The sequence below is a fragment of the Theropithecus gelada genome, chromosome 19 (genome assembly GCF_003255815.1).
Source record: "Theropithecus gelada isolate Dixy chromosome 19, Tgel_1.0, whole genome shotgun sequence".
Classification (NCBI taxonomy): domain Eukaryota; kingdom Metazoa; phylum Chordata; class Mammalia; order Primates; family Cercopithecidae; genus Theropithecus; species Theropithecus gelada.
In genome coordinates this window covers 34,741,057-34,752,717 of record NC_037687.1, presented here as the reverse complement: position 1 = coordinate 34,752,717, position 11,661 = coordinate 34,741,057, and the positions used below count along the sequence as shown (strand labels likewise).

Sequence of the window (11,661 nt, the reverse complement as noted above, 5' to 3'; positions counted from 1 at the left end):
TATTTTTTTTTTTTTTTTGAGACGGAGTCTCGCTCTGTCGCCCAGGCTGGAGTGCAGTGGCTGGATCTCAGCTCACTGCAAGCTCCGCCTCCTGGGTTCAGGCCATTCTCCTGCCTCAGCCTCCCGAGTAGCTGGGACTACAGGCGCCCACCACCTCGCCCGGCTAGTTTTTTGTATTTTTTTAGTAGAGACGGGGTTTCACCGTGTTAGCCAGGATGGTCTCGATCTCCTGACCTCGTGATCCGCCCGTCTCGGCCTCCCAAAGTGCTGGGATTACAGCTCCCCTATTTCTTGAATAAGTCTCTGCCCTTCCCCTTGTTTCCCATTGGCAAGACTGTTTTCATCATATCGGGACCCTGGGCACAGCTTCCTTCTCTACTTCTCTGGGTAGGTTTTGTGGTTCATAAGTCTGAGGTTTGTGTACTACCTTCTCTCCTTGAGCAGTCCCAATACCTGCTTTGCTGCAGACTCTCAGGGAAGGAGTCAGAGTCAGGTGTCTCATAACAATCTAATGCATTTCACCTTGCTTGTCCCCTCGTTGCTGTTTGACTTGGTCCAGATCTGAGACTCCTGTGTGTCCAGGTTCTACTTCCTTCCTTTGGCTGACATTACTTGATGCCTGCCTGTGGCAGGAATTGCCATCACTCATATTGTCACTGCCTACATAGACCAAAGGCAAGACCCTCCTTAGAAATTGTTTTTAGTAATTAGTTTTCTTTCCTGTGTGTTGTCATGTTTAGAGCCACTGTTGCTGAAAACTACCCAGCACATATTGGCAAGAGGAAGAGGATAGGGAATCCAGTGATGTGGCCTTTGTGACCAGCCAGCATTTCAGTTTAATCAGGCGCAAATGGCCTTCCTGGCTTATCAGTATTTGCTGCCACAGAGGCTAGTTGCCCCAGTTCTGCCCTATCTTTGCCTTAGTACTTATGTCATCCAGGTTCCATGTACTTCATCGTCTTGGTGGTGGGATGGAGAGTCCTCAGTGCTCCAGAAGAGGCAACTGAATCCAGACTCAGCCTGATGTGCTGAGAGGGAACCTGTCGCTGAGGAGTGGCACCTGGTGGGAGGGCATGAGTTTGAGATTTTAGGCAAATCATATCAGAAACCTATTCTATTTGACTAATATTTTTGTGGCCAGTAGGCACTCACTATTTCTGTCTTTTCTTCTGCATTCTTGAGAGCCTCGAATTTGTCGGTTGTACACCTTGTCACTTGTACTCTGATATCCATCCCCCAATGAATCTTCAAGTCTCTGGACTCCACATCTCAACCATTTATTTTCTCATGTTTCCTTCCGAAGTGCTGTCCAATACTGGCATACACATTGTGTATTAGCAAAGTGTATACAAATTGTTAAACTGTTCTGAGCAAGAGCTCTTGTCTTGTAATCATTTTCTTAGGCCTGGACATAGCCTTCTATATAGCATTAACATGTCATCAGATAATTTCCTGCAGACAAGTGGTTTGCAAAGGAAAGAGTTGCACACCAGGCACATTGGCGTACACCTGTAATCCTAGCACTTTAGGAGGCCGATGTGGACGGATTTCTTGAACCCAGGAGTTTGAGACCAGCCTGGGCAACAAGGCGAAACCCCACCTCAACAAAAAGTAGCTGGGCATATTGACATGTGCCTGTGGTCCCAGCTACTGTGGAGGCTGAGGTGGGAGGATCACCTGAGCCCAGGAGACAGAGATTATCCCACTGCACTCCATGCTGGATCACAGAGTGGGACCCTGTCTCTCAAGAAGCAAAAAAAAAAAAAAAAAGAATTGTAGACCCTGGCTCAGTTCTCTGTGTTCATGTATGCTTATGCCCTTCGTATCATGGTGCCTACATTCTGTGACCTTTATAGCCCGTTAATGATAGCCTCATCTTCCACGTGAAGCCAACATTCGTTCTGTTCCTGCAAATACTTCCATGGAATAATTCCTCGGTTTGTCAGATACGCTTGTGGGTGGGCTGTGCCTTCCCACCAGAGTTAACTTGAACTCATCAGCATTTTCTTGCTTTCAGGTTATTGGTGTGGATGGGAAGATGAGGAGGCACCTTCTAAGCGGAACGTTTTGCACTTGGCAGATCATCAGGGGACACATCACAAGCAGAAACTGCACAAGTGTGAGGCATGGGGGAATAAACTGTATGATAGTTCAAACCATCAGCACCAGAATCAGTACCTTGGAGAGAAACCCTATAGAAGCAGTGTTGAAGAAGCATTGTTTGTGAAGAGGTGTAAGTTCTATGTGTCAGAGGAGTCATCTGTCTTCATTCAGAGTGGGAAGGACTTTTTGCCCAGCTCAGGATTACTGCAGCAGGAGGCCACTCACACTGGGGAGAAGTCAAACAGCAAACCTGAGTGTGAGTCTCCCTTTCAGGGGGGAAATACTCATTACAGCTCTGGAGAATGCATGAAACATTCTGGCACCAAACACATACTTGTTCAACAGCAGAGACTTCTCCCTAGAGAAGAATGTTATTGCTGCGAATGTGGGAAATCCTTTATCAAATATGATAGCTTCAGTAATCATCAGAGAGTTCATACTGGGAAAAGACCTTATGAATGTGGAGAATGTGGGAAATCTTTTAGTCATAAGGGCAGCCTTGTTCAGCATCAACGAGTTCATACTGGAGAAAGACCTTATGAGTGTGGAGAATGTGGGAAATCTTTTAGTCAAAATGGTACCCTCATTAAACATCAACGAGTTCACACTGGAGAAAGACCTTATGAGTGTGAAGAATGTGGGAAATGTTTTACTCAAAAGGGCAATCTGATTCAACATCAACGAGGTCACACTAGTGAAAGACCTTATGAGTGTGAAGAATGTGGAAAATGTTTTAGTCAAAAGGGCACCCTCACTGAACATCATCGAGTTCACACTAGAGAAAGACCTTATGAGTGTGGAGAATGTGGGAAATCTTTTAGTCGAAAGGGACACCTTAGGAACCATCAGCGAGGTCACACTGGAGAAAGACCTTATGAGTGTGGAGAATGTGGGAAATCTTTTAGTCGAAAGGGCAACCTCATTCAGCATCAGCGAGGCCACACTGGAGAAAGGCCTTACGAGTGTAGAGACTGTAGGAAATTATTTAGGGGCAAGTCCCACCTCATTGAACACCAGAGAGTTCACACTGGAGAAAGGCCATATGAATGTAATGAATGTGGGAAATCATTTCTAGACAGCTCTGGGTTTCGTGTTCATCAGAGAGTTCACACTGGAGAAAAACCGTTTGAGTGCAGTGAATGTGGGAAATCATTTCCTCAAAGCTGTTCCCTTCTTCGACATAGGAGAGTTCATACTGGAGAAAGGCCTTATGAGTGTGGAGAATGTGGAAAGTCATTTCATCAGAGCTCTTCCCTCCTTCGACATCAGAAAATTCACACTGCAGAAAGACCTTATGAGTGCAGAGAATGTGGGAAATTCTTCTCCAGTCTCCTTGAACACAGGAGAGTTCACACTGGAGAAAGGCCTTATGAATGCAGTGAATGTGGAAAAACATTTACTCGAAGATCTGCGCATTTTAAACATCAGAGACTTCATACTCGAGGAAAGCCTTATGAGTGCAGTGAATGTGGGAAATCCTTTGCTGAAACGTTCAGTCTTACTGAACACAGGAGAGTTCACACTGGAGAAAGGCCTTATGAGTGCAGTGAATGTGGCAAATCATTTCATCGAAGCTCTTCTCTCCTTCGACATCAGAGAGTTCACACAGAAAAAAGTCCTTACAAGTGAAAGAAATTTGGGAAATTCTTTAGCTAAATCTCTGTGCATCCTCTTGATCAGAGGGTTCTTACTGGATCAGGACTTTATGAGTGTGACAAATGTGGGATATTCTTTATGCAGAAGTCTTGCTTTATTACATACAGAAGAGCTTCCACTGCAGAAGTGCCTCTTGAGTGCAACGAATGTGAGAAAGCCTTTCGCCTTCTCTCATTGGATAACAGATTGTTCTCTTAAGGAAAACACTGTACACATACAGGAAATACTATTTCTTGTAAAACATAACACTGGAGGAGATGCCTTATGGGGGAGCCATCTGCCTAAATTGAATGACATACATCCAGCATCTGCATAAACTCGATTATGTTAGAGCTGCATGGCACTTTTCACCCTGCCGTGTTCCCTTGCCAGACTTACGTGACTGCCAGTTATCTGGCCACCATTCTATGTCGGCCACGAGGCAGGTGTTCACCGTGCATCTTTCACTCACCCCATGATGTTCCAGAAGTAAACCTTGGTTGTCTTTCATTGGCCAGAGGAATTGGTGAGTAGTCTTGGCTGTCATTCCTTTCTCATTTATTTCTGATGAGTGAGACCATGGATCTGTCTCCGTGCTGGACCAGAGGAGTCTTCTGTCAGCTTGAAAAGATGGACTACCTTTTTCAGGGACCTTATGAGTCTCATGTGATTCTTTAAGTGGAATTTTTCAGCCTCTTAAGTTCCAACCAAAGAACATTCTGCCTCCCATTGCTCTGATTTGTGCAATGACTAAGGCCTTATTGTTTAAGCTTCCTTCAATCTTGAGAGTTGTATGTACTCTTTGGGGTGGTTCAGAAACAACTGGGTTCTGATGTCCTAAAGGGGCAAACAACTTTTGTTGGGATCACTGGACTTTGAGTGCCTCAGAGGGGACAGTATGATGACAGAATATACTGTCTCTTCACTTGTGGCATAGTTTTCATGGCTGTCCAAGGCCTCCAAAGACTCCAGAACTTTATGGTCCTTATTTGTTGACTAGATACTCCAATAATTTCTGGGTTTATAGATCAACCTGAGAAGGGAACAGTGTTTGTGACATCCTCTGATGCTTCTGAGATCAACTGAGATTTTTCTCTCTTTTACAAGGGATATTGCATTCTGCTCAGTCCTGCTGAGGGAAATCAGTTCCCTAGATCCTGCAATGCAGCCATGTGCCCTCATATCCAGAGTTTCATAGGGTGGTGTCCCAGGTTATGAGATTGTAACAGGAAATCATAATTTATAGAATTTCTGCATTTATAGGCAGTGGAGGACACGGCAAGAACAGAGTTGGAATGCACGTCATTCAAATGGATATCCACATTGATGCAGTTACTGTGTGTGGTGGACCTTCAGGTACAGAAATTCTCAGAACCTCCATAATTATGAATCTTGTGTAGCTGAGGCCATTGTCAAAGGAAATAATATAAAGGATTTGTGGATTCCTGTACCTTTTCTTGGCTATTCACCTCAGGGCCATGCCTGCACTGGCAGGAGGAAGAGGATAGGGAGAAGGGAGATCTGTTAGTCCAGTGATGTGGTCTGTGTGACCAACCAGTGTTCCAGTCTAATCAGGTGAAAATGGCCTTCCTGGCTCAATCAGTATTTGCTACCGCAGAGACTCATTGCCACACTTGGGACATGAGGAGATTTTGTATAGTTGTCAAGCATTTTTGTCAAAAATAATAGAAAATCCATGTTTTTCTTTTTTTTTTTATTTTCTAAGACAAGGTGTTGCTCTGTGACCCAGGCCGGAGTACAGTGGCGAGATCATAGTTCGCTGCAGCCTCGAACTCTTCAAGCAATCCTTTTCCCTCAGCCTCCCAAAGTGTTGGGATTACAGGCCTGAGCCATCACGTCCAGCCCACATTTTTCTTTTGAACCAATTCTTTAAAGCCATAATAAGGAATAAATGACATTCAGTAAACTATACATATTTAAACTGTACCATGTGATAAGTTTAGACTTTCGTAGAAACCCATGAAAGTGGCCGGGCGCAGTGGCTCACGCCTGTAATCCCCATACTTTGGGAGGCCGAGGCGGGTGTATCACAAGGTCAGAAGATTGAGACCATCCTGGCTAACACAGTGAAACCCCGTCTCTACTAAAAATACAAAAAAAATGGCCGGGCATGGTGGCTCACGCCTGTAATCCCAGCACTTTGGGAGGCCAAGGCGGGTGGATCACGAGGTCAGGAGATCGAGACCATCCTGGCTAACAAGGTGAAACCTCGTCTCTACTAAAAAATACAAAAAATAGCCGGGCGTGGTGGTGGGTGCCTGTAGTCCCAGCTACTCGGGATTCTGAGGCAGGAGAATGGCCTGAACCCGGGAGGCGGAGCTTGCAGTGAGCTGAGATCATGCAACTGCACTCCAGCCTGGGTGACAGAGTGAGACTCCATCTCAAAAAAACAAAAAAACAAAAAAGAAACCCTTGGAAATATAATTTATCCATCGCCTTCATATTTACCTGGAGCCTATTGTTTTTTATTTACTTTTTGGAGTCGGGGTCTCACTCTGTTACCTGACTGGAGTGCAAGACATCTTCATAGCTCACTGTAATCTGAAATTCCTGGGCTCAGGCAGTCCTCCCACCTCAGTCTTCTGAGTAGCTGGAATCATAGGCTTGAGCCACCATGCCTACTTTGTTTTGTTTTGTTTTGTTTTTGAGACAGACTGTCACTCTGTCGCCCAGCTTGGAGTGAAGTGGCGTGATCTCGGCTCACTGCAACCTCCACCTCCTGGCTTCAAGCGATTCTCCTGCTTCAGCCTCCAGAGTAGCTGGGACTTCAGGTATGCACAACCATGCCCGGCTAGTGTTTGTATTTTTAGTAGATACGGAGTTTCAACATGTTGTCCAGGCTGGTCTCGAACTCCTGACCTCAAACGATCCACCTGTCTTGGCCTCCCAAAGTGCGGATTACAGGTGTGAGCCACTGCACCCGGCATTACTGTTATTATTTTTTAAAGCGATGAAGCCTCCCTATGTTGTCCTACCTAGAGCCTTGTCACCCAGGCTGGAATGCAGTGTCGCCATCTCGGCTTACTGCAACCTCCGTCTCCTGGGTTCAACAAATTCTCCCACCTCAGCCTCCCTATTAGCTAGGATTACAAGCATGTACCATCACACCTGGCTAATTTTTTTTGTATTTTTATTAGAGAGAGTATTACCCTGTTGGTCAGGCTGGTCTCAAACTCCTGACCTCAAGTGATCCGCCTGTCTTGCCCTCCCAAAGTTCTGGGATTACAGGTGTGAGCCACTGTGCATGGTTCTTTTTTTTTTTTGAGACGGAGTCTTCATCTGTCTGCCCAGGCTGAAGTGTCACGATCTCAGCTCACTGCAGCCTCCGCCTCCAGGGTTCAAGTGATTCTACTGCCTCAGTCTCCCAAGTAGCTGGGATTACAGGCATGCACCACTATGCCTGGCTAATTTTGTACTTTTAGTAGAGACGGGGTTTTACCATGTTGTTCAAGCTGGTCTTGAACTCCTGACCTTGTGATCCACCCACCTCAGCCTCCCAAAGTGCTGGGATTTCAGGCATGAGCCATGGTGCCTGGCTTTTTTTTTTTTTTTTTTTTTTTTGACCGTCTCACTGTGTTGCCCAGGCTGGGTACAGTGTGACACAATCACAATTCACTTCTGCCTTGACCTGCTGGACTCAAGCTGTCCTCCCACCTCTTGCCTCCCAACTTGCTAGGATAGGCATGTGCCACCACGCTCAGCTAATTTTAAAATTTTTTCTGTAGAGATTAGGTCTCACCATGTTGCCCAGGCTGCTCTCAAAACTCCTGGGCTCAAGGGATTTTCCCACCTTGGCCTCCCAAAATGCTAAGATTACAGGTTGAGCCGCCGTCTGGCATGCTTTTGGTTTTTATCTTGAAATTTAACAAAGTGCTGTCCCATGTATTTAAGTATCAAACTATAACTGAATTTTCTTTCTTTTCAAGGATCTCAAGGGCATTTCCCTTTGCCCACCTCACCTTTTCATATTTGGCAAACTATATGCATTTGCCTCCAGCCCAAGATTATAGATATGAACTGATTATGATCTGCATGTTCTGTCATTGGATTCAAGCATATTCTTACAGAAGAGCCACCGTGGAAGTCGTGGGTAAATATGTGTTGGATTGGTAACTCCCTCTTGGAGAATTTCTTGTGAATTACACAGCAATAGAGGAACTCATTTAACTGGAGATACAATCTGAATTTGTAAAATGTGGCCCATTTTCTAACATTTTTATTTTACATACCCTCCCATGTCTTCTGGGTTGATGAAACTAACAAAGAGATTAATAAAAACTCATCATGTCATGTACAGGGACTCATGCCTTTAATTCCAGCATTTTGGGAGACTAAGACAAGAACATCCTTGAGGCCAGGAGTTCGAGACTGTATAACAGATACATCTGACAGTAATAAGCACACCTTAAGAATGACCCTGTGGTCTAAGAAGAGTGTTGGTTCAACGTTCCAAACGAAGGAATCTGGGAGTGGCCAACCCAGAGGTTTCTGAACCCCTGGCCTGTTCCTTGCAATGAGGCCCTTTGTTTTGAGCTGGGTGGAGGGTGATAAGTGAAAATACTGTATGAATTGCATGCTTCTTACAAATGATAGTGGTTTTCTTGTCCAGCCTGCTGTTCCTGGACTGCCCTGTTTCTAAGTCCTCAATAAACCCTGTGTCTCGTTTTCTTTTTTGGTTTTTTTTTTTTTTTGAGATGGAGTTTCGCTCTTGCTGCCCAGGCTGGAGTGCAGTGGCATGATCTCGGCTCACCACAGCCTCCACCTCCCGGTGCAAGCGATTCTCCTGCCTCAGCCTCCCAAGAAGCTGGGATTACAGGCATGTGCCTCTATACCCGGCTAATTTGTATTTTTAGTAGAGGTGGGGTTTCTCCATTTTGGTCAGAGTGGTCTCGAGCTCCCAACCTCAGGTGATCCGCGTGCCTCAGCCTCCCAAAGTGCTGGGATTACAGGCATGAGCCACCACGCCTGGCCCTATGTTTCAGTTCTAGCTCTGGCTCTCATTCACTTCTTGTACATGGTGCCATCCTTATTGGAGTCAATAGGGTAGGGATCAAGCATGATAGAGACCAGCTGGGCAACACAGCAGCTGTCTCTATCAAAACAGCTGGGCATGGTGGCACATGCTTATAGTCCTAGCTGTGTGGGAGACTGTGGCAGGAGGATCATTTGAGCCCAGGGATTTGAGGTTACAGCGGGCTATGATTGCTCCACTGCACTCTAGCCTAGGCAGCAGAGCAAGACCCTGTCTCTCACCTGGTGAAATTAGCAGAAGCTTTTCATATTACTTTGCTGAAGGCTCTTAAATTGGTTTTGCTTAACCTATAAACAACTCCCTTCAGAAAGCAAGTATTCCCTTGTGAGAAAATTACCTGTCATCCCATGAGGTTGGATGGAGGATTGTATGAACCAACTTAATTCATGACCAGGCATGGTGACTCACGCCTGTAATCCCAGCACTTTGGTAGGCCGAGGTGGGTGGATTGCCTGAGGTCAGGAGTTCCATACCAGCCTTGCCAACATGGTGAAACCTCATCTCTTCTAAAAATCCAAAAAGTAGCTGGGCATGGTGGCAGGCACCTGTAATCCCAGCTACTCTGGAGGCTGAGGCAGGAGAATCTCTTTGTTTTGTTTTGTTTTGTTTTGAGACATAGTCTGTCACCCAGGCTGGAATGCAGTGCAACCTTCACTCACTGCAACCTCTGACTCCCGGGTTCAAGTGATTCTCTTGCCTCAACCTCCCGAGTAGCTGGGATTACAGGCATGCGCCACCATGCCCGGCTAATTTTTGTATTTTTAGTAGAGACGGGGTTTCACCATGTTGGCCAGGCTGGTCTTGAACCTCTGACCTCAGGTGAGCCACTTGCCTCAACCTCCAAAAGTGCTGGAATTACAGGCATGAGCCACCGCACCTGGCAGGAGAATCACTTGAACCCGGGAGGTGGAGGTTGCAGTAAGCTGAGATTGCGCCACTGCACTCCAACGTGGGCGACAGAGACTGTCTCAAAAAAAAAAAAAAGGAAGAAGAAGAACCTCATTTTGAAGCCAAAACCATCAGACTGACCATTCCAATTATGTGCTGAGCATAATTTCATCTCTTGGACATGGGTGCTAACATTTCTCTGAGGTCCTAAGTTTTTTCACCATCTACTGATGCTTCCATAGACCCACTTCTGTCAAAACTGTTTGATAATTACCTAGTCAGTGTTTTCTTGTTTTTTTTTTTTTTTTTTTTTTTTTTTGAGACGGAGTCTCGCTCTGCCACCCAGGCCGGAGTGCAGTGGCCGGATCTCAGCTCACTGCAAGCTCTGCCTCTGGGGTTCATGCCATTCTCCTGCCTCAGCCTGTTTTATTGCTTTTTGGTTTTTGTATTTTTTTTGGCGGTAGGGGAGACGGAGTCTCGCTCTGTTGCCCAAGCTTTAGGGCAGTGGCGCAATCTAGGCTCACTATAACCTCTGCCTCCCGGGTTCAAGCAGTTCTTTTGTCTCAGCCTCCCAAGTAGCTGGGACGACAGGCACGTGTCACTATGCCCGGCTAATTTTTTTTTTTTTTGAGACGCCCAGGCTGGAGTTCAGTGGCGCCATCTCTGCTCACTGCAAGCTCCTCCTCCTGGGTATACGTGTTTCTCCTGCCTCAGCCTCCCGAGTATCTGGGACTACAGGCACCCGTCACCTTGCCCGGCTAATTTTTTTGTATTTTTAGTAGAGACAGGTTTCACTGTGTTAGCCAGGATGGTCTCAATCTCCTGATCTCGTGATCCGCCCACTTCGGCCTCCCAAAGTGCTGGGATTACAGGCGTGAGCCACTGCGCCCGGCCTAATTTTTGTATTTTTAGTAGAGACTGGGTGTCACCATATTGGCCAGGCTGGTCTTGAACTCCTGACCTGGTGCTCCGCCTGCCTTGGCCACCCAAAGTGCTGGGATTACAGGCGTGAGCCACTGTGCCGGGTCTACCTGGTCAGTATTAATAGGCTTTTGTATCTTGCAATTTACAACTGTTCCTTTCATGTAATACTAATTTTTCATGCAGAACACTCCCTACTCTCAAGATAAATCAATGATGATCACTTCCCATCAATGGCATGAACACATGGCTTTAACAAACGCCCAGTATGACCGGATGGAGAGCACCACCTTTAAGGACTGTTTGAAATGCTTGTTCCGGCCGGGCGCGGTGGCTCAAGCCTGTAATCCCAGCACTTTGGGAGGCCGAGACGGGCGGATCACTAGGTCAGGAGATCGAGACCATCCTGGCTAACACGGTGAAACCCCGTGTCTACTAAAAAATGCAAAAAACTAGCCGGGCGAGGTGGTGGGCGCCTGTAGTCCCAGCTACTCGGGAGGCTGAGGCAGGAGAATGGCGTAAACCCGGGAGGCGGAGCTTGCAGTGAGCTGAGATCCGGCCACTGCACCCCAGCCTGGGCGACAGAGCCAGACTCCGTCTCAAAAAAAAAAAAAAAAAAGAAATGCTTGTTCCTTGGTGCCATAAAGAAATAGCACTTGAACATTAATTTCCTCAGCAAGGCCATTTTTAGTTTCTGCAGAAACGGTACACTCGCTGGCAGTTTTGCTATAAGAGTACACCGAACAGGCCGGGCGCGGTGGCTCAAGCCTGTAATCCCAGCACTTTGGGAGGCCGAGATGGGCGGATCACGAGGTCAGGAGATCGAGACCATCCTGGCTAACACGGTGAAACCCCGTCTCTACTAAAAAAAAATACAAAAAAAAAGCTAGCCGGGCGAGGTGGTGGGCGCCTGTAGTCCCAGCTACTCGGGAGGCTGAGGCAGGAGAATGGCGTGAATCCGGGAGGCGGAGCTTGCAGTGAGCTGAGATCCATCCAGCCACTGCACTCCAGCCTGGGCGACAGAGCGAGACTCCGTCTCAAAAAAAAAAAAAAAAAAAAAA

The 11,661-nt window shown here is 46.6% G+C and overlaps 1 protein-coding gene across 1 annotated transcript in view; it reads left to right on the top strand.

Moving 5' to 3' along the window:
* The window catches only part of ZNF418 (zinc finger protein 418), a 7,961-nt gene extending 3,708 nt beyond the window's left edge, over positions 1–4,253 (top strand). Inside the window, exon 3 of the mRNA XM_025366535.1 lies at positions 2,018–4,253. Within this exon, the coding sequence (XP_025222320.1) occupies positions 2,018–3,732 (1,715 nt within the window). The 3' untranslated portion in view covers positions 3,733–4,253. The remainder of the gene's footprint in view (positions 1–2,017) is intronic.
* Positions 4,254–11,661: the final 7,408 nt, after the last annotated feature.